General features: G+C 45.5%; 1 protein-coding gene across 3 annotated transcripts in view; it reads left to right on the top strand.

The window, feature by feature from the left end:
- Positions 1-27500, top strand: part of LOC133620811 (triple functional domain protein-like) — a 263468-nt gene that overhangs the window by 144701 nt on the left and 91267 nt on the right. For all 3 annotated transcript variants that reach the window (XM_061982390.2, XM_061982387.2, XM_061982388.2), the window contains exons 18-29: positions 5492-5687; positions 9803-9969; positions 10041-10160; positions 10241-10432; positions 12418-12567; positions 12622-12736; positions 16911-17026; positions 17081-17203; positions 17268-17462; positions 26053-26168; positions 26526-26592; positions 26667-26776. In XM_061982390.2, the coding sequence (XP_061838374.2) occupies positions 5492-5687; positions 9803-9969; positions 10041-10160; positions 10241-10432; positions 12418-12567; positions 12622-12736; positions 16911-17026; positions 17081-17203; positions 17268-17462; positions 26053-26168; positions 26526-26592; positions 26667-26776 (1667 nt within the window). The remainder of the gene's footprint in view (positions 1-5491; positions 5688-9802; positions 9970-10040; positions 10161-10240; positions 10433-12417; positions 12568-12621; positions 12737-16910; positions 17027-17080; positions 17204-17267; positions 17463-26052; positions 26169-26525; positions 26593-26666; positions 26777-27500) is intronic.

Consider the following 27500-nt stretch of genomic DNA (forward strand, 5'->3'; position numbering starts at 1 on the left):
CTTTTTATTTGTGATAACGATAACATGTTCAAAACAAGTAACATATAACTATCATACTATTATATTACTTCTTAATTCTATGATGCTATTGAATTACATTTTAATGAAGTAAACTTATCATAAAGTTACCATATCATTTTTGCAGTATGATCAATCTGATAGAATAAATTTGGATTTTAGCCACAAAAAGGTAATGACACCAATGTTATCTATTGGAATTGTTTAGTACTGTTATACTGTTAAAAGTGTTTGTACTATTTATGCTTTCAAGTCCAAGTTGAAGAAATCTTGTTAAATGTTGACAGCATAACTACCAAAATACAGAAGTATGTCCTTAATATTTTTGCAGTGCTATTTCTGTTGAAAAGTTAAAATGATTACATTAGAGATGTGATGTGCCACTTTTCAAGTGTCTGATGGCTTCAATTAATTTTCATGAATTTTTCATATTTTGAATTCTTTTGAAAGGCTTACAAAAAAACTACATTTGAATTGTAATTCCATGCTGTTGACAGGACTATTAATTTTAATGAAGTTAGCTTACCATGTTTACAGTATGATAATTGTGATAGAAATGTGAATTTTAGGCACAGAATATTTTTTACAATTGAACAAGGCAGTAGATTATACAAGCTTGGACAGAAAGTTAATAATGACACCAATGGAATTGTTTAGTACTGTTTTACCATTTGTTTACTGTAAAAAGTGTTTATACTGTTTATACTTTCAATTAACAAATTGAAGTCTTGTGAAAGGTTGACAGGATAACTGGCATTAACTGTCAAAATAATTTCAAACTATTGAAGTTAGCTTACAGAATAAACATGTCAACAACCCATATGATTTTTGCTGTAATATTTCTGTTTTGAAAAGTCACTGTGACTGATAGAAAAGTGATGATTTTAGCAACATTTTAACCTGTCTGAATGCTAATAATCATTTTGCGTCGGCCTGAACCCCCCACCAGGACTTTGTCCTGGACCTAACGGGGCCTTCAGCCCCTGGACCCTGGCTACTAGGTTTTTCTGATTTCAAAAGTTGGCAGGTATGAAGATGGCTGACATCCTTTCTCCCGATATGTTATAGAAAGTAGGAGAATGTGTGAGCTGCTGCCTGATTTTCTTTACTTATGTAAGTCTCCTATTTATCAAGATAGTTACACAAAGTTTGGATTTTTGTCAGAGATATATTTTCTGTCATCTTCATGTTCTTCTATGTCACGTTATTTGATAGATTCACGGAACATGAAACTTGTGGCCTTCCTTTAATGAGCCCACACTCCGAGTGTTGCAGACATCGGCTTTTCGAGCGACTCTATCGCTGCAGTAGACGCCAGGAAAGAAACACTGGCTGCGGAAGATAGCTTTCGCATCAGCTAAAAATACTCAATAACTCCACGGTGACGTCTGGTGAGCTCACTGAGGAACTTGTAAAAGTGAAACTATACAAAAAGAATGCCATTGTAAGTTGATATTACTTACACAGACACTCATAAACGTGTTAGTATATTAGCTAATGATAACGACGCTAGCGTCATTCCATCACGATAGCATGCATGAAAACATTCCTACAGACATCAAACACGAGACGGTGTAATTAATGTAAGCAGTTTTAGTTATATTGTAAAATGACTAACGTCGCTTTGAGTAGTGAATGAAGAATCCGTACAAGTAGAAAAGTTATGGACGGCGAGAGGACTGAACAGAACTCCGGTTGGAAAAAAGAAAAGCACTACCTGTAAATGGAAGGACACTGCAGCACCTGCGGTGAGCAGACTTGTCCAAAAGATAGCGCCATAAAACAATAAAACACCTTCTCGTTGTTTTTGCTCGTTTTTTGTTTTGTTTTTTTAAAATTTTTTATTATTACCGTCAGCGAATTCACGGTAAATGCCCTGTCAGATTTTTAAAGTCATTTGGGGAGAACTACTGACAATGACAGTAATTTGTATTCTTAAATGATTAAAAAAAGGGCTCCAGCAAAAATGGGACTTTTCTCATGTCAGGCAAACAGTTATTACGATCTACTTTACCAAATAAAATTATTTGAAATACTAAATACTAAATACTCCTCTCTGAGCTGCCACCTTAACGTGGTAGAGGAGTTTGCGTGTCCCAATGATCCTAGGAGCTATGTTGTCCGGGGGCTTTATGCCCCCTGGTAGGGTCTCCCAAGACAAACTGGTCCTAGGTGAGGGATCAGACAAAGAGCAGCTCGAAGACCTCCATGAAGAATAAAAAGAAAGGAGCCGGATTTCCCTCGCCCGGACGCGGGTCACCGGGGCTACCCTCTGGAGCCAGGTCCGGAGTTGGGGCACGATGGCGAGCGCCTGGTGGCCGGGCCTGTCCCCATGGGGCCCGGCCGGGCACAGCCCGAAGAGGCAACGTGGGTCCCCCCTCCAATGGGCTCACCACCCATAGCAGGGGCCATAGAGGTCGGGTGCAGTGTGAGCTGGGCGGAAGCCGAAGGCAGGGCACTTGGCGGTCTGATCCTCGGCTACAGAAGCTAGCTCTTGGGACGTGGAACGTCACCTCGCTGGGGGGGAAGGAGCCTGAGCTAGTGCGCGAGGTCGAGAAGTTCCGGCAAGATATAGTCAGACTCACTTCGACGCACAGCAAGGGCTCTGGAACCAGTTCTCTCGAGAGGGGCTGGACTCTCTTCCACTCTGGCGTTGCCGGCAGTGAGAGGGGACGGGCTGGGGTGGCAATTCTTGTTGCCCCCCGGCTCAGAGCCTGCACGTTGGAGTTCAACCCGGTGGACGAGAGGGTAGCTTCCCTCCGCCTTCGGGTGGGGGGACGGGTCCTGACTGTGGCAGCTCAGAGTACCCACCTTTTTTGGATTCGCTCGAGGGAGTACTTGAGAGTGCTCCCCCGGGTGATTCCCTCGTTCTACTGGGGGACTTCAACGCTCATGTTGGCAACAACAGTGAAACCTGGAGAGGCGTGATTGGGAACAATGGCTGCCCGGATCTGAACCCGAGTGGTGTTTTTTTATTGGACTTTTGTGCCCGTCACAGATTGTCCATAATGAACACCATGTTCAAACATAAGGGTGTCCATACGTGCACTTGGCACCAGGACACCCTAGGCCGCGGTTCCATGATCGACTTTGTAGTTGTGTCATCGGATTTGCGGCCTCATGTTTTGGACACTCAGGTGAAGAGAGGGGCGGAGCTTTCTACCGATCACCACCTGGTGGTGAGTTGGCTGCGATGGTGGGGGAGGATGCCGGACAGACCTGGCAGGCCCAAACGCATTGTGAGGGTTTGCTGGGAACATCTGGCAGAGTCTCCTGTCAGAGAGAGTTTCAATTCCCACCTCCGGAAGAACATTGAACATGCCACGAGGGAGGTGCTGGACATTGAGTCCGAGTGGACCATGTTCCGCACCTCTATTGTCGAGGCGGCTGTTTGGAGCTGTGGCCGCAAGGTAGTTGGTGCCTGTCGTAGCGGTAATCCTAGAACCCGTTGGTGGACACCGGCGGTGAGGGATGCCGTCAAGCTGAAGAAGGAGTCCTATCGGGTTCTTTTGGCTCATGGGACTCCTGAGGCAGCGGACAGGTACCGACAGGCCAAGCGGTGTGCGGCTTCAGCGGTTGCGAAGGCAAAAACTCGGACATGGGAGGAGTTCGGGGAAGCCATGGAAAACGACTTCCAGAGGGCTTCGAAGCGATTCTGGACCACCTCGACTGCGGATGTTGTGGATCGGTGGAGGGAATACTTCGAAGACCTCCTCAATCCCACCAACACGTCTTCCTATGAGGAAGCAGTGCCTGGGGAATATGTGGTGGGCTTTCCTATTTCTGGGGCTGAGGTTGCTGAGGTAGTTAAAAAGCTCCTCGGTGGCAAGGCCCCGGGGGTAGATGAGAGCCGCCCGGAGTTCCTTAAGGCTCTGGATGCTGTGGGGCTGTCCTGGTTGACAAGACTCTGCAGCATCGCGTGGACATCGGGGGTGGTGGTTCCTCTCTTTAAGAAGGGGAACCAGAGGGTGTGTTCTAACTATCGTGGGATCACACTCCTCTGCCTTCCCGGTGAGGTCTATTCAGGTGTACTAGAGAGGAGGCTACGCCGGATAGTCGAACCTCGGATTCAGGAGGAACAGTGTGGTTTTCGTCCTGGTCGTGGAACTGTGGACCAGCTCTATACTCTCGGCAGGGTCCTTGAGGGTGCATGGGAGTTTGCCCGACCAGTCTACATGTGCTTTGTGGACTTGGAGAAGGCATTCGACCGTGTCCCTCGGGAAGTCCTGTGGGGAGTGCTCAGAGAGTATGGGGTATCGGACTGTCTGATTGTGGCGGTCCACTCCCTGTATGATCAGTGTCAGAGCTTGGTCCGCATTGCCGGCAGTAAGTCGGACACGTTTCCAGTGAGGGTTGGACTCCGCCAAGGCTGCCCTTTGTCACCCATTCTGTTCATAACTTTTATGGACAGAATTTCTAGGCGCAGTCAAGGCGTTGAGGGGATCTGGTTTGGTGGCTGCAGGATTAGGTCTCTGCTTTTTGCAGATGATGTGGTCCTGATGGCTTCATCCGGCCAGGATCTTCAGCTCTCACTGGATCGGTTCCTAGTTGAGTGTGAAGCGACTGGGATGAGAATCAGCACCTCCAAGTCCGATTCCATGGTTCTCGCCCTGAAAAGGTTGGAGTGCCATCTCCGTGTGGCGGAGGAGACCCTGCCCCAAGTGGAGGAGTTCAAGTACCTCGGAGTCTTGTTCAGGAGTGAGAAAAGAGTGGATCGTGAGATCGACAGGCGGATCGGTGCGGCGTCTTCAGTAATGTGGACGCTGTACCGATCCGTTGTGGTGAAGAAGGAGCTGAGCCGGAAGGCAAAGCTCTCAATTTACCGGTCGATCTACGTTCCCATCCTCACCTATGGTCATGAGCTTTGGGTTATGACCGAAAGGACAAGATCACGGGTACAAGCGGCCGAAATGAGTTTCCTTCGCCGGGTGGCGGGGCTCTCCCTTAGAGATAGGGTGAGAAGCTCTGTCATCCGAGGGAAGCTCAAAGTAAAGCCGCTGCTCCTCCACATCGAGAGGAGCCAGATGAGGTGGTTCGGGCATCTGGTCAGGATGCCACCCGATCGCCTCCCTAGGGAGGTGTTTAGGGCACGTCCGACCGGTAGGAGGCCACGGGGAAGACCCAGGACACGTTGGGAAGACTATGTCTCCCGGCTGGCCTGGGAACGCCTCGGGATCCCCCGGGAAGAGCTGGATGAAGTGGCTGGGGAGAGGGAAGTCTGGCTTCCTTGCTTAGGCTGCTGCCCCCGCGACCCGACCTCGGATAAGCGGAAGAAGATGGATGGATGGACTAAATACTGGTATCATATGTGTATATATTGTATCTGCTGATGCAGTTCTGTTGAAGTTGTGTAAAAAAAAGAATAGCGGTATAAGTCAAAATGCCAAATATTATGCCAATAATCTCTGGTGTGTGTATTGTTGCTAGTTTGTCTTCCGTTGTTCAATGTCCGCATCTTGTTCCGCTCTCTCAGATTATCTCTGACCTGGAGTCGTGGAATGAGGAGCTGACGGGTCAGATGAATGATTTCGACACGGAGGACCTGACAGTGGCCGAGCAGAGGCTGCAGCATCACGCCGACAAGGCCTTGACCATGAACAACCTCACCTTTGATGTCATCCACCAGGGACAGGAGCTGCTTCAATATGTCAATGAAGTCCAGGCGTCTGGTGAGTCGTCTGAACTCGCTCGGCCATTATTCATCAGGTTGTTTTAAGTAGGAGCTGGCCGAGCACACAGAGTTCAGTGTTGACGCTGCGCAGGTGTTTTGAGGGTCTGCTTCGGTCGGTGTTTGTGGAGACATGTTAAGTTCTTCCAGTAGCTGCACAAGAAAACGCTTACATCACACACAAGCTCCCTGATGTAAATGGTGAAAATAGTCTTTTAACATTCACAATGAATGTCCAAATTATTTCATGGGACAAACTGCATGAAAAATGAGCTGATGTCTCGTGCTTTGATTCTCAAACTTGTTTCACTAAGTAGAAAACACTTGGCTCCCCAAGTACCACCTTAAAGATCAACATTGAAAGACTGTAGCGTAGTAGGCCTAAAGATTCATTAAAAACAAGGCAGAGGTTTTATTTAACAAGTACTTTTTTCAACATTTTGGCCACTGTAACATTGCACACATTTTGAACAGTAACAGTTTGAACATAGGAAAATAAAACACTGTACATATTACATACAATGTATTGCACATTTGTTAAATAAACATTGTAATAAAATAAATATAAAAATGCCGTTTTAAAAAAAAAAAAGAAAATGTACTTAGAGGTTTAATAAAACCGTCATGTACCCAGAAGCACTTGCCAACTTAAGACACTTAATTTGTACAATATCTCTTCATTTTCTTGTCATCTGTCACAAAGATATTTTGGATAGTATTTAATCTTTTTTTATTTAATTTATATTGTAGCAAACCTATGTTATTGTATGCTCCACATGGAGTTTGACAGATGTTGTGTTTTCCCATGGCCTTAAAGGCATCATTGGTATGTGCCAATCAGTGTTGGGACTAACGCGTTACAAAGTAACGCGTTACTGTAACGCCGTTAGTTTCGGCGGTAACTAGTAATCTAACGCGTTATTTTTTTATATTCAATAACTCAGTTACCGTTACTACATGATGCGTTACTGCGTTATTTTACGTTACTTTTTATGTAGTATCGGCTAGAAACTGAGGATCTGAGTGTGTTTTATTCCAGCGAAGCAGAGACGTGCTTCTGATTCTTCCTCTGCGCTCTCTGTGTGTGCGTGTGACTGTGTGTCTGAGTGTGGGAGGGGGGTGCGCAATACAACCGTTGGCCAAAAAAAAAAGTAACCACAGAACACTATACGCCTATACGGTATAGTGTTCTGTGGTTACTTTTTGGTTGGCCAAGCGGACGTGACGACAGGCTGTCCCCACTCAGATCCGCACAGACCGGGAGGGGGCGTGCCTTAAGTCCGGCTGGAAATCGGCAGAAATTTGGAGAATGGTTGTCCCAGGGAGAGGCAGTGAAATTCGGGAGGGTTGGCAAGTATGAGATATTCTCACTTCTTTTCTTTTGTCGAGCACAAAGAAAAGAACATTTTAGTTAAATGTAAGTTGTGTCTTGGATCAAAGATCCCGTCTACTGCCCAAAACAACAATTCAAATCTGCCTGGTTAGGCTCTGTGTATGTCACGTGTGTCTTCCTTAGGTGAAGCCAGCTTTACAGCTATGTTGTTGATTGATTGAGTGATTGATTGAAACTTTTATTAGTAGATTGCACAGTACAGTACATATTCCGTACAATTGACCACTAAATGGTAACACCCAAATAAGTTTTTTAACTTGTTTAAGTCGGGGTCCAGATACAGATATATACTATCAAATATATACTAACATCATAATACAGTCATCACACAAGATAATCATCAGGGTATATACATTGAATTATTTACATTATTTACAATCCGGGGTGTGGGATATGGAGGGGGGGGGGTTAGGTTTGGTTGGTATCAACACTTCAGTCATCAACAATTGCATCATCAGAGAAATGGACATTGGAACAGTGTAGGACTGACTTGGTAGGATATGTACAGCAAGTAGTGGACACAGAGAGAGAGATCAGAAAGTATAAGAAAAAGTGTCTACATTTGATTATTTACAATCCGAAGAGGTATTATGTGGAAGGGAGGGTGTTAGTTTAGGGTTGTAGTTGCCTGGAGATGTTCTTTTAGTGCGGTTTTGAAGGAGGATAGAGATGCCCTTTCTTTTACACCTGTTGGGAGTGCATTCCATATTGAAGTGGCATAGAAAGAGAATGAGTTAAGACCTTTATTAGTTCGGAATCTGGGTTTAACGTGGTTAGTGTTAGTGTTAGTGTTAGTGTTATTATGCTGTTTGTTACTTATGTATGTTATGTTGCAGCTATTTAAAATAGTTTTGTCAATTTGTTCTGGCCTGAAATAAATTGGCCCTTTGCAACATATCTTTGTCTTTGTGTGTTGTATGTAGAGCACATTGCTTAGCAGAGTTCAGTGATGCAAATGTATGTCAAGTTGATCAACAGATTGTATTATTCTCCAGTGCAATAACAGTACTAAAATGAAGGCTAAAAGGGCATTAATGGGAGCTTTAAAAAAAAAAAAAAGTAGAAGAAGTAACTAAATAGTTACTTTTCACAGTAACGCATTACTTTTTGGTGTAAGTAACTGAGTTAGTAACTGAGTTACTTTTGAAATAAAGTAACTAGTAACTGTAACTAGTTACTGTTTTACAGTAACTAACCCAACACTGGTGCCAATGTTGGTCTTTGTTGACATGTGTTCTGCATGTTGGTTGTCTGGTGTGGACAATGTGGGGAACACTGTGGTTTATCTGAGGTGGACAATGTGGGGAACATTGTGGTTTATCTGAGGTGGACAATGTGGGGAACATTGTGGTTTATCTGAGGTGGACAATGTGGGGAACACTGTGGTTTATCTGAGGTGGACAATGTGGGGAACATTGTGGCTTATCTGAGGTGGACAATGTGGGGAACACTGTGGTTTATCTGAGGTGGACAATGTGGGGAACATTGGGGTTTATCTGAGGTGGACAATGTGGGTAACATTGGGGTTTATCTGAGGTGGACAATGTGGGGAACATTGGGGTTTATCTGAGGTGGACAATGTGGGGAACATTGGGGTTTATCTGAGGTGGACAATGTGGGGAACATTGTGGCTTATCTGAGGTGGACAATGTGGGGAACATTGTGGTTTATCTGAGGTGGACAATGTGGGGAACATTGGGGTTTATCTGAGGTGGACAATGTGGGGAACACTGTGGTTTATCTGAGGTGGACAATGTGGGGAACATTGGGGTTTATCTGAGGTGGACAATGTGGGTAACATTGGGGTTTATCTGAGGTGGACAATGTGGGGAACATTGGGGTTTATCTGAGGTGGACAATGTGGGGAACATTGTGGTTTATCTGAGGTGGACAATGTGGGGAACATTGGGGTTTATCTGAGGTGGACAATGTGGGGAACATTGTGGTTTATCTGAGGTGGACAATGTGGGGAACACTGTGGTTTATCTGAGGTGGACAATGTGGGGAACATTGTGGTTTATCTGAGGTGGACAATGTGGGGAACACTGGTTTATCTGAGGTGGACAATGTGGGGAACATTGTGGCTTATCTGAGGTGGACAATGTGGGGAACATTGGGGTTTATCTGAGGTGGACAATGTGGGGAACATTGTGGTTTATCTGAGGTGGACAATGTGGGGAACATTGTGGTTTATCTGAGGTGGACAATGTGGGGAACACTGTGGTTTATCTGAGGTGGACAATGTGGGGAACATTGTGGCTTATCTGAGGTGGACAATGTGGGGAACACTGGTTTATCTGAGGTGGACAATGTGGGGAACATTGGGGTTTATCTGAGGTGGACAATGTGGGGAACATTGTGGCTTATCTGAGGTGGACAATGTGGGAAACATTGTGGTTTATCTGAGGTGGACAATGTGGGAAACATTGTGGTTTATCTGAAACTTTGGCTTCCCATGCATGTTGAGTGACAGAAATGACGGCGTAAGACCATTCTATTTGTCTCTTATATTTTGGCCTCGACTTCAGCCTACAGTAGTCTGATTGTAACGACTTCCACTGAAGGTTGCTAAACCTTTGGTAACGACTCGTGTCACGTCATTAAAATATTGAAGTGGTTCTTTGGCATACCACTCGATGGAGCCCGCCACACTTTGAGAACCACTAGTCCAGTGGGACACGTTGTAGTCCTCTATATGTCATGTGACCGTGTCCGTCCCCCAGGCGTGGAGCTACTGTGCGACCGCGATGTGGACATGGCGACCCGCGTTCAGGACTTGCTGGAGTTCCTCCATGAGAAGCAGCAAGAGCTGGACCTGGCAGCAGAGCAGCACCGCAGGCACCTGGAGCAGTGCGTCCAGCTGAGACACCTGCAGGCCGAGGTCAAACAGGTAGGTGGAGGACACCTCAGACCTTTGACTTATTTAGGGTTCCTGTTTTTCCATGTTTTTTGTTTGCACAGGTTCTTGGTTGGATTCGCAATGGCGAGTCAATGCTGAACGCAGGTGTGATCACAGCCAGCTCCCTGCAGGAAGCGGAGCAGCTTCAGAGGGAACATGAACAGTTCCAGCACGCCATCGAGGTTCATTCAAGCCCTTCCTGTCTCCATCGTTGCCTAGTTATCCACTTTGTTCATCCCGACTCTCCACTTCCCGCCTGCAGAAGACCCACCAGAGCGCTCTGCAGGTTCAACAGAAGGCCGAGGCTCTGCTCCAGGCCAACCACTATGACATGGACCTGATCAGAGACTGTGCGGAGAGCGTAGCATCACACTGGCAGCAGCTCATGTTGAAGATGGAGGACCGGCTCAAGCTGGTCAACGCCTCCGTGGCCTTCTACAAGACCTCGGAACAAGTAGGACAATCTTTCGATGTAGGGTTGCGCAATCAATCGCCATCATGCTCCCGATTGGAATTTATGCACAAGAATGTGTTTTCACGTGAGGCTAATTGGTGAACTAAATTCTGATATATTTTAGTCTACATGTTTCACACTACAAACGACCAAATGTATGATTCAGGCAAGCAAGGGTGTCCAATTGATGATGCGTGGGCCACCCACGGAACATGCCTGTTTTTTTATGACCCCGAAAAAAAGCATAAAAAAATGGATAGATAGAGCTAGAGGTATCATGCATTGAGAAAAAGTCCATATAATAAAGAGCAAAAACACAAATATTCATCTTTGAATACATGGATAGCATTTATTTACCGTATTTTCCGCACCATAAGGCGCCCTGGGTTATAAGCCGCGCCTTCAATGAACGGCATATTTCAAAACTTTGTCCACCTATAAGCCGCCCCGTGTTGTAAGCCGCATCTAACTGCGCTAAAGGAATGTCAAAAAAACAGTCAGATAGGTCAGTCAAACTTTAATAATATATTAAAAACCAGCGTTCTAACAACTCTGTTCACTCCCAAAATGTACGCAAATGTGCAATCACAAACATACGTATATCAACATGGACAGAGCTGCGTGAAACTTAAACTTACCTTAACCACTCGCTCATCTTTTCTTCATCCATCCTTTCGAGTTAGCTTTTATGATGACGCCGGCTGGAAAGGTCTCTTTTGGCAAGGTCTTCCTTTTGAATATCACCATGGGTGGAAGTTTCTGGCCATTAGCATGGCAAGCTAGAACCACAGTGAAGGATGACTTCTCATTCCCTGTGGTGCGAATATTCACCGTACGTGCTCCCATTGTATCCACAGTGCGGTTCACAGGAATATCAGTTGCTGTGAAATAGTAATCCGTGTGCGGATGGAGAGATTGCGTCTTTTCATGAACCGGATCCCTGTCACTTGGTAGGAGCCATTTTGTGGTCTTTACAGATGTAAACACACAAAGGAAATGAAACGTACGGTATATCCGCGCGCTTTTTCTTCTTCTACGCGGGCGGGTGGTTGCTTACAGTAGAAGAAGAAGCGCTTCCTGTTCTATGGGGGCGGGTGCTTACCTTGGCGGTTGCTTGCGTAGAAGAAGAAGCGCTTCCTGTTCTACCGGGAAAAAAGATGGCGGCTGTTTACCGAAGTTGCGAGACCGAAACTTTATGAAAATGAATCTTAATATTTATCCATATATAAAGCGCACCGGGTTATAAGGCGCACTGTCAGCTTTAGAGAAAAACTGTGGTTTTTAGGTGCGCCTTATAGTGCGGAAAATACGGTATATAGATAATGTTTGTTTGTCACAGGCCACATTGCGCTTCATATGTTGTTTTTTCGTGTGTTTTTAAGAGCATATCCTTGAACATTTTTGTCCCAAATTAAGCATTACATGGGTAAATAAACTACAACTATTTCAAATTACAGTAGAATTGGCCACAAAATGAAACCAAACCAATCAGATCACACTGTTCAGTATCGTGGTCACTGATTGGCTCAACCTTAGGCAGAATTACTGTATTGGATTAAAAGAGTGTAAAAATGACTAAAAGGTATTATTTCATGTCTGGAGGGTTCTCATAATTTAGAAAAATGTATTTAGAAGGTAGTAAACATGTTTTTCATGTTCTAGCTATTGGATTTATAATGAATGATTCCTACTTGATTTATTGCAGTCATGTTCGGAAGCGTTTAACAGCGATAAACAAGGGCTTACTGTGTTTTACTACAAATGATACGATGTCACGTTCACACCCCCTCACTATGTTTTACCTAACATGAGTAATTGTGATTTCAATATTGATGAAAATGAACGGGATTATTATTTGGGCCATAACCGTGCAGCCCTAATTGGATGTTGCCTCCAGCCATGGTATAAAAACCACGTTGCCTCTGAGAAGTTTCCCCTCCATTTACACGGAGCATGACGCCAACTACCCATTCTGTTCCCTGCAGGTGTGCAGTGTGTTGGAAAGCTTGGAGCAGGAGTACAAGAGGGAGGAGGACTGGTGTGGAGGTGCAGACAAGCTGGGCCCCAACTGTGAAACGGATCACGTGACCCCCATGATCAGTAAACACCTGGAGCAGAAGGAAGCCTTCCTCAAGGTGAGCGCCACCCCAATGCATTGAAACAAAGTTCACAACTGTGCTTCCAATCAGGCCTGCACTCTGGCCAGGAGAAACGCTGACGTCTTCCTCAAGTACATGCACCGGAACAGCGTCAACATGCCAGGAATGCTGAGTCACGTCAAAGCGCCGGAGCAGCAAGTTAAAAGTGAGTTTGGGGATATTAGAATGAGAGCAAAGCCAAACTACACTCCAAACAATCCAACTTTATTCATACAGCACTTTTCATACACAGGCAAGTGGCAAACACAAAGTGCTGTACGCAACGAAGAGAACACACGCAATAACCAAACACGGCATGGCACTGAGGATTGAGAAAAAGTACAATTAACGCCACCTAAAAATAGTATGAACCATTTGATGAAATATATGTAACAATAAAATATAAATAATACATTAATAAAAACAAAACGCTGAGAGAATAGTAGTATTTATAATATCCATCCATCCATCTTCTTCCGCTTATCCGAGGTCGGGTCGCGGGGGCAGCAGCCTAAGCAGGGAAGCCCAGACTTCCCTCTCCCCAGCCACTTCGTCCAGCTCTTCCTGTGGGACCCCGAGGCGTTCCCAGGCCAGCCGGGAGACATAGTCTTCCCAACGTGTCCTGGGTCTTCCCCGCGGCCTCCTACCGGTCGGACGTGCCCTAAACACCTCCCTAGGGAGGCGTTCGGGTGGCATCCTGACCAGATGCCCGAACCACCTCATCTGGCTCCTCTCCATGTGGAGGAGCAGCGGCTTTATTTTGAGCTCCTCCCGGATGGCAGAGCTTCTCACCCTATCTCTAAGGGAGAGACCCGCCACCCGGCGGAGGAAACTCATTTCGGCCGCTTGTACCCGTGATCTTGTCCTTTCGGTCATAACCCAAAGCTCATGACCATAGGTGAGGATGGGAACGTAGATCGACCGGTAAATTGAGAGCTTTGCCTTCCGGCTCAGCTCCTTCTTCACCACAACGGATCGATACAGCGTCCGCATTACTGAAGACGCCGCACCGATCCGCCTGTCGATCTCACGATCCACTCTTCCCTCACTCGTGAACAAGACTCCGAGGTACTTGAACTCCTCCACTTGGGGCAAGATCTCCTCCCCAACCCGGAGATGGCACTCCACCCTTTTCCGGGCGAGAACCATGGACTCGGACTTGGAGGTGCTGATTCTCATCCCAGTCGCTTCACACTCAGCTGCTAACTGATCCAGTGAGAGCTGAAGATCCTGGCCAGATGAAGCCATCAGGACCACATCATCTTCAAAAAGCAGAGACCTAATCCTGCAGCCACCAAACCAGATCCCCTCAACGCCTTGACTGCGCCTAGAAATTCTGTCCATAAAAGTTCAGAACAGAATGGGTGACAAAGGGCAGCCTTGGCAGAGTCCAACCCTCACTGGAAACGTGTCCGACTTACTACCGGCAATGCGGACCAAGCTCTGGCACTGATCATACAGGGAGCGGACTGCCACAATCAGACAGTCCGATACCCCGTACTCTCTGAGCACTCCCCATAAGACTTCCCGAGGGACACGGTCGAATGCCTTCTCCAAGTCCACAAAACACATGTAGACTGGTTGGGCAAACTCCCATGCACCCTCAAGGACCCTGCCGAGAGTATAGAGCTGGTCCACAGTTCCACGACCAGGACGAAAACCACACTGTTCCTCCTGAATCCGAGGTTCGACTATCCGGCGTAGCCTCCTCTCCAGTACACCTGAATAGACCTTACCGGGAAGGCTGAGGAGTGTGATCCCACGATAGTTAGAACACACCCTCCGGTTCCCCTTCTTAAAGAGAGGAACCACCACCCCGGTCTGCCAATCCAGTGGTACCGCCCCCGATGTCCACGCGATGCTGCAGAGTCTTGTCAACCAAGACAGCCCCACAGCATCCAGAGCCTTAAGGAACTCCGGGCGGATCTCATCTACCCCCGGGGCCTTGCCACCGAGGAGCTTTTTAACTACCTCAGCAACCTCAGCCCCAGAAATAGGAGAGCCCACCACAGACTCCCCAGGCACTGCTTCCTCATAGGAAGACGTGTTGGTGGGATTGAGGAGGTCTTCGAAGTATTCCCTCCACCGATCCACAACATCCGCAGTCGAGGTCAGCAGAACACCATCCTCGCCATACACGGTGTTGATAGTGCACTGCTTCCCCTTCCTGAGGCGGCGGATGGTGGTCCAGAATTGCTTCGAAGCCGTCCGGAAGTCGTTTTCCATGGCCTCACCGAACTCCTCCCATGTCCGAGTTTTTGCCTCTGCGACCGCTGAAGCCGCACACCGCTTGGCCTGTCGGTACTTGTCCGCTGCCTCAGGAGCGGACAATAGCAATAAATAAATAAAAATAGAGTTAAACATGATCAGTAAAAAGTCTGACTAAAAATGTGTGTCTTTAGCCTTTCTTTAAAAAAAAAAATTCACCAGTCTCTGCAGTTCTGATGCTCTCTGGCAGGCTGTTCCACAGGTGGGCCATGGTGGCTAAATGCCGCCTCACCGTGGGTCTTTGTTTTGATATTTGATAAAGATAAAAGACCAGTGCCAGAGGCCCGCAGGATCCGCAAGGCTTGATACGGTAAAAGCAGGTGAGGCGGATTAAGGCCATTAAGACATTTAAAAACGAGTAATAAAACTTTGAAATGTACCCTCAAGCGAACGGGGTGCCAATGCAGCGACTTTAAAACTGGTGTAATGTGCTCCCGCCCTCCGGTCCTCGTTAGCACGTGTGCAGCAAAAATGGAAGGGTTTTGACATGCTTTGTGGGAAGACCAGAGAGCAAGGCATTATCGTTGTCTAAAGGACAGGAAACCAAAGCATGCACTAGTTGACTGCCATCCATGTCTAAAAAGGTTCCTGGCAGAGGTGGGACCAAGTCATTGTTTTGCAAGTCACAAGTAAGTCTCAAGTCTTTGCCCTCAAGTCCGAGTCAAGTCCCGAGTCAAGACAGGCAAGCCCCGAGTCAAGTCCAAAGTCAAGACTGGAAAGTCTCAAGTCAAGTCCTAAGTCCTGCATTTTGAGTTTCGAGTCCTTTCAAGTCCTTTTAACCACAGACTAATATATTAACACAGATTGTGTATGCTTTTCAAACGCTGTATTTATTTATTAAAACAAGTGCATTTTAAATTGCAGGAAAGAAAATTGTGCTGACATTGCACTTTATAATAGCACTATTAACCAGTCATTTTAAACATTAACTCATTCCTTTACAGAACAAACACATTGAAAAATAAAGTGCAAATGTACTTATTTGTACAAAAGTGTTAACATTGAAAAAACATGACATATACGTGAACATAACAACAAAGTTGTACTTTTTATATGTCAGGGCCCTATGCTGCATTGCATTTGCAAAAGACCAAATTAGCCAAGAGTCTGTCAGTCATTTGTGCACGATGGGGGCGTAGTATTTATTTGACCTTTATTTTACTATTTTTGTCTTTTTTTAGGTGGCTAAAATACGCGGTGCTGCTGACCGCCGTCTAACGTTACGTGTGATATATTGACTAACGTAACCCTGCTTAAAAAAAATCACTGAACAAAAAGTATGAATAAGGTAGTGAACTGCAACAGATTCCCGTGTTTGCAATAACGTTATAACGTTAGCAGTGAGTTTACAGCCTCACTGATTTAACTACACAGCAAATAGAAGTCACGTTACTTAGCCAATAAACGTTATCTTACATTCAAAACTTACCGTTCTTTGTGCAACTTCAAATGCCGGACGAAGTTGGAAGTTGTTGCCTCTCCATCAGTCATTTTCGAACCGCATGTGTTGCATACTGCAAACCGTTTTGTGTTGACCACCTCGTAATTTTTATACCCAAACAAAATTATTTTAGGTATCATTTTTTGTTCACTGGCGTGTGGTTTGGACATGTCTTCTTCGTTGGTTGTCCTGCGATTTGATTGGATGAATGCTGTGTGATGAAAACAAAGTAGATCTAATTTGATTGGCTGTTGTACTGAGAGCACACCAGCTGACACACGCAACGCTGATAGACAAGTACACAATGAAAAATACGGAGCGCTCCCGAATAACTTTTTCATCTTTGGGTTTTGGGGAAAGTAGCAAGTCATGTCAAGTCATGTCAATTCAAAAGGCTCAAGTCCAAGTGAAGTCACAAGTCATTGATGTTAAAGTCTAAGTCGAGTTGCAAGTCTTTTTACATTTTGTCAAGTCGAGTCTAAAGTCATCAAATTCATGACTCGAGTCTGACTCGAGTCCAAGTCATGTGACTCGAGTCCACACCTCTGGTTCCTGGCAATGTGTGTCATCAGCCTAACTATGACGTGTCTCCTAATGAGGGAGCTAAAGAAGCGTTTGTTGTCGTGCACAGACATCCTCAATGAGCTGCTGCAAAGAGAAAATCGTGTCCTCCACTTCTGGACCATGAGAAAGCGGCGTCTGGACCAATGTCAGCAATATGTGGTGTTTGAACGCAGTGCTAAACAGGTAAAAGGAGCATCTTCCTGTGGTGCTTTTGTGATCTCACGCAAACATTTGCAGGCCCTGGAGTGGATTCATGACACGGGCGAGTTTTACCTGTCCACACACACCTCCACTGGCTCAAGTATCCACCACACGCAGGAGCTGCTGAAGGAGCACGAGGACTTCCACATCACCGCCAAGGTTGGTCGCACAGACGCACGCTTGTGTGCACGCATGGAACGCCTTTGCTTTCCCTCCCCTGCAGCAAACCAAGGAGCGCGTGAAGCTGCTCATCCAGCTGGCCGACGGTTTCTGCGACAAAGGTCACAGTCACGCGGGAGAGATCAAAAAGTGGGTGACGGCCGTGGACAAACGCTACAGAGACTTCTCCCTGCGAATGGACAAGTATCGCTGCAGCTTGGAGAAAGCCTTGGGCATCTCCTCTGACTCCAACAAGGCTGTAAGTGTGCATTTATTTCACTATCCTGGTAATCAGAGCTCCAAACCAACACGCTGAACCCTCACAAGTATGATTGGGTGCTGAATTCTCAAAGAAAGGTACAGGACAGCCCTCCAATTCCAGGGTTTATTGCCACACTTCCTCAGCCTGCGCAAGCAACACTTGGGGCCTGTTTTACACACAGCGTGTGCAAACTATGAAATAGTGTGTACTATTAATGAATGTGTTGTGTGCAAAGGAAAGGTGGCAGGAATTAACTTTTTTAAATGAGAGCTTCCCCATGGATACACTCATTTACCGCACATTCATGTTGTCATGCTCCTACCTGCGGCGTTTCGCATACCTGCCAACTACTCTGGTTTTCCCGTAATTAGTACGGTTTTCATCAACCTATTCCGGGTTACGGTTGCAGTGATAAAAAATATGTTTTTTCATTACCGTATTTTCCGCACCATAAGGCGCCCTGGGTTAAAAGCCGCGCCTTCAATGAACGGCATATTTCAAAACTTTGTCCACCTATAAGCCGCCCCGTGTTATAAGCCGCATCTAACTGCGCTAAAGGAATGTCAAAAAAACAGTCAGATAGGTCAGTCAAACTTGAATAATATATTAAAAACCAGCGTTCTAACAACTCTGTTCACTCCCAAAATGTACGCAAATGTGCAATCACAAACATACGTATATCAACATGGACAGAGCTGCGTGAAAAAAGCCACCCGACCTCTTCGCGTAAACTTAAACTTACCTTAACCACTCGCTCATCTTTTCTTCATCCATCCCTTCGAGTTAGCTTTTATGATGACGCCGGCTGGAAAGGTCTCTTTTGGCAAAGTCTTCCTTTTGAATATCACCATGGGTGGAAGTTTCTGGCCATTAGCATGGCAAGCTAGAACCACAGTGAAGGATGACTTCTCATTCCCTGTGGTGCGAATATTCACCGTACGTGCTCCCGTTGTATCCACAGTGCGGTTCACAGGAATATCAGTTGCTGTGAAATACGGTAGTAATCCGTGTGCGGATGGAGAGATTGCGTCTTTTCATGAACCGGATCCTTGTCGCTTAGTAGGAGCCATTTTGTGGTCTTTACAGATGTAAACACACAAAGGAAATGAAACGTACGGTGATATCCGCGCGCTTTTTCTTCTTCTACGCGGGCGGGTGGTTGCTTACAGTAGAAGAAGAAGCGCTTCCTGTTCTATGGGGGCGGGTGCTTACCTTGGCGGTTGCTTGCGTAGAAGAAGAAGCGCTTCCTGTTCTACCGGGAAAAAAGATGGCGGCTGTTTACCGAAGTTGCGAGACCTAAACTTTATGAAAATGAATCTTAATATTTATCCATATATAAAGCGCACCGGGTTAAAAGCCGCACTGTCAGCTTTTGAGTAAATTTGTGGTTTTTAGGTAATTAAAAAAATATATTTTTTAAAAAGTTTTATTCACGAAATCGCGTAACAACAATGGCAATCGACACTGCTTCCCGTAACTTCCTATCGAGCCATTCCGAATGCCATGCGCGAGGCTATTTATAGCACCGCTGCCAAGCACGAGGCACCTGTTGCCCATTGTTTCCAAACGAGCGAACGATCATGGAATCAGCCGGAGAAAAATCGCAAACGAGTCTTAAACCGAAAAGAAAACTGCAGTCATTCCGTGAAGAATATTCAAAAGCCTATCCGGGAATAATTATCCGTTCCAAAAAGGGTGAAAACTACGCGAATTGCACCTTGTGCAGAAAAGATTTTTCGATCGGACACGGAGGAATTAGCGATGTAAAGACCACGTTGGGACAAAAAAACACAAGTCTAATGCCGTTGCTAGCGATACAAGTGGAAAACTTTCAACGTTTTTCGTCGCCCAGATTCTTTGGATGTGATAAATGCCGAAGTTTTATTTACGGAGGCAATAATTGAGCAAACAAAAAGGTAATGACACCAATGTTATCTATTGGAATTGTTTAGTACTGTTATACTGTTAAAAGTGTTTATACTATTTATGCTTTCAAGTCCAAGTTGAAGAAATCTTGTTAAATGTTGACAGCATAACTACCAAAATACAGAAGTATGTCCTTAATATTTTTGCAGTGCTATTTCTGTTGAAAAGTCAAAATGATTACCGTATTTTCCGCACTATTAGCCGCACCTAAAAACCACAAATTTACTCAAAAGCTGACAGTGCGGCTTATAACCCGGTGCGCTTTATATATGGATTAATATTAAGATTCATTTTCATAAAGTTTAGGTCTCGCAACTACGGTAAACAGCCGCCATCTTTTTTCCCCGTAGAAGAGGAAGCGCTTCTTCTTCTACGCAAGCAACCGCCAAGGTAAGCACCCGCCCCCATAGAAGAGGAAGCGCTTCTTCTTCTACTGTAAGCAACCACCCGCCCCCATAGAAGAAGAAGAAGCGCGCGGATATTACGTTTCATTTCCTTTGTGTGTTTACATCTGTAAAGACCACAAAATGGCTCCTACTAAGCGACAGGTTTCCGGTTCATGAAAAGACGCAATCTCTCCATCCGCACACGGACTACTATTTCACAGCAACTGCCTAAAGACTTTCAAGAAAAGCTGGCTACTTTCCGTGCATATTGTAAAAACAAGATAGCTGAAAAAAAGATCCGGCCAGAGAACATTATCAACATGGACGAGGTTCCACTGACTTTTGATATTCCTGTGAACCGCACTGTGGATACAACGGGAGCACGTACGGTGAATATTCGCACCACAGGGAATGAGAAGTCATCCTTCACTGTGGTTCTAGCTTGCCATGCTAATGGCCAGAAACTTCCACCCATGGTGATATTCAAAAGGAAGACCTTGCCAAAAGAGACCTTTCCAGCCGGCGTCATCATAAAAGCTAACTCGAAGGGATGGATGGATGAAGAAAAGATGAGCGAGTGGTTAAGGGAAGTTTACGCGAAGAGGCCGGGTGGCTTTTTTCACGCAGCTCCGTCCATGTTGATATACGACTCCATGCGCGCCCACATCACGCTGGTTTTTAATATATTATTAAAGTTTGACTGACCTATCTGACTGTTTTTTTGACATTCCTTTAGCGCAGTTAGATGCGGCTTATAACACGGGGCGGCTTATAGGTGGACACAGTTTTGAAATATGTCGTTCATTGAAGGCGCGGCTTATAACCCAGGGCGGCTTATGGTGCGGAAAATACGGTACATTAGAGATGTGATGTGCCACTTTTCAAGTGTCTGATGGCTTAAATTAATTTTCATAAATTTTTCATATTTTGAATTCTTTTGAAAGGCTTACAAAAAAACTACATTTGAATTGTAATTCCATGCTATTGACAGGACTATTAATTTTAATGAAGTTAGCTTACCATGTTTACAGTATGATAATTGTGATAGAAATGTGAATTTTAGGCACAGAATATTTTTTACAATTGAACAAGGCAGTAGATTATACAAGCTTGGACAGAAAGTTAATAATGACACCAATTTTTTTTTTATGGAATTGTTTAGTACTGTTTTACCATTTGTTTACTGTAAAACGTGTTTATACTGTTTATACTTTCAATTAACAAATTGAAGTCTTGTGAAAGGTTGACAGGATTACTGGCATTAACTGTCAAAATAATTTCAAACTATTGAAGTTAGCTTACAGAATAAACATGTCAATCAACCCATATGATTTTTGCTGTAATATTTTTGTTTTGAAAAGTCACTGTGACTGATAGAAAAGTGATGGTTTTAGCAACATTTTAACCTGTCTGAATGCTAATAATCATTTTGCGTCGGGCCCCCCTGAACCCCCCACCAGGACTTTGTCCTGGTTCTACCGGGGCCTGCGGCCCCTGGACCCTGGCTACTAGGTTTTTCTGATTTCAAAAGTTGGCAGGTATGGTTTCGCTATGTAACATTTACCACTTGTTATGGGCATTTCAGAAGCAGTCGTGCAGTCAATCTGCATCGGTGCATTTCCATTACCCCTAGAAATGCGAAACTGATAATGGAAACAGCCATATTTCCAAAAACCTCTCAAATATCACATTTTTATGCTCTCATGAGGTGGTTTTACAGACGTTTCAGTATTGAAGTCTGTTGCAATAGCATGATGGAAACACTTTTTACAGGGCACCTAAACATGGAACAGCTGATGCAGGACAACTAGGGTCGTCTTGGTCTCGTTTCTGGTCGGCTGGGGGAAGCGAGGCGGTCCCTTCCTGGCAATAGAGGCCGACCCGCATGCCCGAACAATGTCGAGGGGGCCCTTGAATCCACAATTGGTCTGTGAATCCCTCGTTCACAATTCTCTACCAAAATCCCTTATTGGTGGCCGCTGCCATTCGCAACTGTCCAAAACCATGCAATCACAAAGCCTCCATCTTCCCCAGAGTGGAATCTTGCGGGACGAGAATTACGGCTCATGACGCAAAACGCCCTTTAATGGAAACACCGACAAGTTGCAAATGTGCATTGTCAACATTTATGGAAATATCGCTTTTTTTACGAAAAACTGCAATGGAAACACAGCTAATAACACCATTTTTTTTTACCGCTAAAGGTGCATGGGCTGCACTTATCCCACTTAAAACACAAAAAACGCATACTTCAAGAAGTTTTTTTCATACAAGAAATATTCTGTGCTTTGTGGACTTGGAAAAGGCATTCAACCGTGTCCCTCGGGAAGTCCTGTGGGGAGTGCTCAGAGAGTATGGGGTATCGGACTGTCTGATTGTGGCGGTCCGCTCCCTGTATGATCAGTGTCAGAGCTTGGTTCACATGGCCGGCAGTAAGTCGGACACGTTTCCGGTGATTGTTGGACTCCTCCAAGGCTGCCCTTTGTCACCCATTCTGTTCAGAACTTTTATGGACAGAATTTCTAGGCACAGTCAAGGCGTTGAGGGGATCCGGTTTGGTGGCTGCAGGATTAGGTCTCTGCTTTTTGCAGATGATGTGGTCCTGATGGCTTCATCTGGCCAGGATCTTCAGTTCTCACTGGATCGGTTCACAGCCGAGTGTGAAGCGACTGGGATGAGAATCAGCACCTCCAAGTCCGAGTCCATGGTTCTCGCCCGGAAAAGGGTGGAGTGCCATCTCCGGGTTGGGTAGGAGATCTTTCCCCAAGTGGAGGAGTTCAAGTACCTCAGAGTCTTTTTCACGAGTGAGGGAAGAGTGGATCGTGAGATCGACAGGCGGATCGGTGCGGCGTCTTCAGTAATGCGGACGCTGTATCGATCCGTTGTGATGAAGAAGGAGCTGAGCCGGAAGGCAAAGCTCTCAATTTACCGGTCGATCTACGTTCCCATCCTCACCTATGGTCATGAGCTTTGGGTTATGACCGAAAGGACAAGATCACGGGTACAAGCGGCCCAAATGAGTTTCCTCCGCCGGGTGGCGGGGCTCTCCCTTAGAGATAGGGTGAGAAGCTCTGTCATCCGGGGGAAGCTCAAAGTAAAGCCGCTGCTCCTCCACATGGAGAGGAGCCAGATGAGGTGGTTCGGGCATCTGGTCGGGATGCCACCCGAGCGCCTCCCTAGGGAGGTGTTTAGGGCACGTCCGACCGGTAGGAGGCTACGGGGAAGACCCAGGACACGTTGGGAAGACTATGTCTCCCGGCTGGCCTGGGAACGCCTCGGGATCCCCCGGGAGGAGCTGGACCAAGTGGCTGGGGAGACGGCTTCTCTGCTTAAGCTCCTGCCCCCGCGACCCGACCTCGGATAAGCGGAAGAAGATGGATGGATGGATGGAAATATTCTCATAATATATATTTTATGTAAAATAAACTTCATTAAATAATATTTAAGGACACCAAAACGCATCAATTGAATTTGTTTTAATCAACCCCTTAAAGGCCTACTGAAATGCGATTTTCTTATTTAAACGGGGATAGCAGGTCTATTCTATGTGTCATACTTGATCATTTCGCGATATTGCCATATTTTTGCTGAAAAAATTTAGTAGAGAACATCAACGATAAAGTTCGCAACTTTTGGTCGCTGATAAAAAAGCCTTGCCTGTAGCGGAAGTAGCAGACGAGTAGCGTGACGTCACAGGTTGTGGAGCTCCTCACATCTGCACATTGTTTACAATCATGGCCACCAGCAGCGAGAGCGATTCGGACCGAGAAAGCAACGATTTCCCCATTAATTTGAGCGAGGATAAAAGATTGGTGGATGAGGAAAGTGAGAGTGAAGGACTAGAGGGCAGTGGGAGCGATTCAGATAGGGAAGATGCTGTGAGAGGCGGGTGGGACCTGATATACAGCTGGGAATGACTAAAACAGTAAATAAACACAAGACATATATATACTCTATTAGCCACAACACAACCAGGCTTATATTTAATATGCCACAAATTAATCCCGCATAACAAACACCTCCCCCCTCCCGTCCATATAACGCGCCAATACAACTCAAACACCTGCACAACACACTCAATCCCACAGCCCAAAGTACCGTTCACCTCCCCAAAGTTCATACAGCACATATATTTCCCCAAAGTTACGTACGTGACATGCACATAGCGGCACGCACGTACGGGCAAGCGATCAAATGTTTGGAAGCCGCAGCTGCATGCGTACTCACGGTACCGCGTCTGCGTGTCCAACTCAAAGTCCTCCTGGTAAGAGTCTCTGTTGTCCCAGTTCTCCACAGGCCAATGGTAAAGCTTGACTGTCATCTTTCGGGAATGTAAACAATGAAACACTGGCTGTGTTATCCGGCACAACAGTCAAGGGGTGCATTCTACGGCGGGGGTGCGTTATCCAGCACAACACCTGCCGCAATACACCGCTTCCCACCTACAGCTTTCTTCTTTGCTGTCTCCATTGTTCATTGAACAAATTGCAAAAGATTCACCAACACAGATGTCCAGAATACTGTGGAATTTTGCGATGAAAACAGACGACTTAATAGCTGGCCACCATGCCGTCCCAAAATGTCCTCTACAATCCGTGACGTCACGCGCTGACGTCATCATACCGAGACGTTTTCAGCAGGATATGTCGCGCGAAATTTAAAATTGCCCTTTAGTAAACTAACCCGGCCGTATTGGCATGTGTTGCAATGTTAAGATTTCATCATTGATATATAAACTATCAGACTGCGTGGTCGCTTGTAGTGGCTTTCAGTAGGCCTTTAAGTCAGCTATAAAATTATGTACCGTATTTTCCGCACCATAAGCCGCCCTGGGTTATAAGCCGCGCCTTCAATGAACGGCATATTTCAAAACTTTGTCCACCTATAAGCCGCCGCGTGTTATAAGCCGCATCTAACTGCGCTAAAGGGAATGTCAAAAAAACAGTCAGATAGGTCAGTCAAACTTTAATAATATATTAAAAACCAGCGTGATGTGGGCGCGCATGGAGTCGTATATCAACATGGACGGAGCTGCGTGAAAAAAGCCACCCGGCCTCTTCGCGTAAACTTCCCTTAACCACTCGCTCATCTTTTCTTCATCCATCCATCCCTTCGAGTTAGCTTTTATGATGACGCCGGCTGGAAAGGTCTCTTTTGGCAAGGTCTTCCTTTTGAATATCACCATGGGTGGAAGTTTCTGGCCATTAGCATGGCAAGCTAGAACCACAGTGAAGGATGACTTCTCATTCCCTGTGGTGCGAATATTCACCGTACGTGCTCCCGTTGTATCCACAGTGCGGTTCACAGGAATATCAAAAGTCAGTGGAACCTCGTCCATGTTGATAATGTTCTCTGGCCGGATCTTTTTTTCAGCTATCTTGTTTTTACAATATGCACGGAAAGTAGCCAGCTTTTCTTGAAAGTCTTTAGGCAGTTGCTGTGAAATAGTAGTCCGCGTGCGGATGGAGAGATTGCGTCTTTTCATGAACCGGAAACCTGTCGCTTAGTAGGAGCCATTTTGTGGTCTTTACAGATGTAAACACACAGAGGAAATGAAACGTAATATCCGCGCCCTTCTTCTTCTTCTATGGGGGCGGGTGGTTGCTTACAGTAGAAGAAGAAGCGCTTCCTCTTCTATGGGGGCGGGTGCTTACCTTGGCGGTTGCTTGCCGTAGAAGAAGAAGCGCTTCCTCTTCTACGGGGAAAAAAGATGGCGGCTGTTTACCGTAGTTGCGAGACCTAAACTTTATGAAAATGAATCTTAATATTAATCCATATATAAAGCGCACCGGGTTATAAGGCGCACTGTCAGCTTTTGAGTAAATTTGTGGTTTTTAGGTGCGGCTAATAGTGCGGAAAATACGGTAACTGAATAGACAATGTGTTTAATATTTTTAATTTCTGGCCGTCCAAAATGTTGCCACACAGGCGTAGGACGGAGGATTCTGGTCTGATCCTGTGTGGAACTGTCAGTTTGCACTTCCCTCTCACACGGGCTAAATAGTGCTCGCAGAACAGTGATGAGCCTTAGTCTGCTCACTTAACACATGCAATCCACTTTGCACACGTTCTGTAGATCAGCTTTGCGCGTGCTTGCAGGTTTGCACGTGTTTTGGTAGACACACACCTTTACTAAATCAGTGTTGCTTGTGCACGCTGAGGAAGGGTTTATGTGGCAATAAACACTCATTGGAGTGCTGTCCTGTACTTTTTGTTTCATTATCATGGTGCCAGCGTTAACAAAATAAAGGACTTCACCTTTCTCTCGCTTTCAGAGTAAGGATCTCCAGTTGGACATCATTCCGGCCACAGCTCCAGGGTCAGAGGTCAAGCTGAGGGATGCCGCCCACGAGCTCAATGAGGAGAAACGCAAGTCTGCTCGCAGAAAGGAGTACGTGGCTCATTTGTTAACTGCAACGTATTGATAAATGTATATTGGATCATGGTGGATAAGTCAGTGCAAAGGCACGTGGTTCCTAATGCATTGGCATGATTGAAGTGTCTTGCCTGGCCTCTCCTTTGCTTGCTCAGCACACGCGCCAGTCAAGCGCCATCAGCTCACAGGAGAGGAAATGTGTGTCCTTTTAACGAGCTGCACAAATCACCGTCATGACGGCCATCGTCTGTCACGTGTTTTATAGCCTGTGAAAGTCTTACAGTAAACAAAAACATGCATTATCCATTAAAGTAAATGGGAGAGGCTGGCAGGTGATGATTTAACATTACAGTCAATCATGTATTTGTTTAGGTTCATCATGGCCGAGCTGATTCAGACAGAAAAGACCTACGTGCGTGACCTCCGAGAGTGCATGGACGTACGTTTCACTCTTTCTTTTTGACATGCTTTTTCATACTGCAAGGAACCCAACTTCCCTTTTCTGTATTGCAGACGTACCTGTGGGAGATGACCAGCGGGGTGGAGGAGATCCCGCCAGGAATCATCAATAAGGAGCTCATCATCTTTGGGAACATGCAGGACCTTTATGAATTCCACCATAAGTGAGCATCATGTGTGCATGTTTTTATTGTTACAGCTCCCTCTGGTGGCCCTTTGGAGCCATGACCTCCTAATACACACAAGCTTAGAGAGAGGGTGATGTCCTCCTGAGAATCAACGTTCTCTGCAGTGGAGATTAGTGTTTTGCATAACATGGCTAAACGTGTAACTTGCGTCGCAATCACGCCAATTCATTGAAATTTAACCAATCCCTGCACATTTTGGCCAATTAACATCATTTTTACCAGTCTAATTTGTCTCTGAGCGGCATCGAAACGCAAACTGTCTAATCCAAACTTACAGGTAAAAGCCAGTAAATTAGAATATTTTGAAAAACTTGATTTATTTCAGTAATTGCATTCAAAAGGTGTAACTTGTACATTATATTTATTCATTGCACACAGACTGATGCATTCAAATGTTTATTTCATTTAATTTTGATGATTTGAAGTGGCAACAAATGAAAATCCAAAATTCCGTGTGTCACAAAATTAGAATATTACTTAAGGCTAATACAAAAAAGGGATTTTTAGAAATGTTGGCCAACTGAAAAGTATGAAAATGAAAAATATGAGCATGTACAATACTCAATACTTGGTTGGAGCTCCTTTTGCCTCAATTACTGCGTTAATGCGGCGTGGCGTGGAGTCGATGAGTTTCTGGCACTGCTCAGGTGTTATGAGAGCCCAGGTTGCTCTGATAGTGGCCTTCAACTCTTCTGCGTTT

Source organism: Nerophis lumbriciformis, linkage group LG21 (genome assembly GCF_033978685.3).
Source record: "Nerophis lumbriciformis linkage group LG21, RoL_Nlum_v2.1, whole genome shotgun sequence".
NCBI lineage: Eukaryota > Metazoa > Chordata > Actinopteri > Syngnathiformes > Syngnathidae > Nerophis > Nerophis lumbriciformis.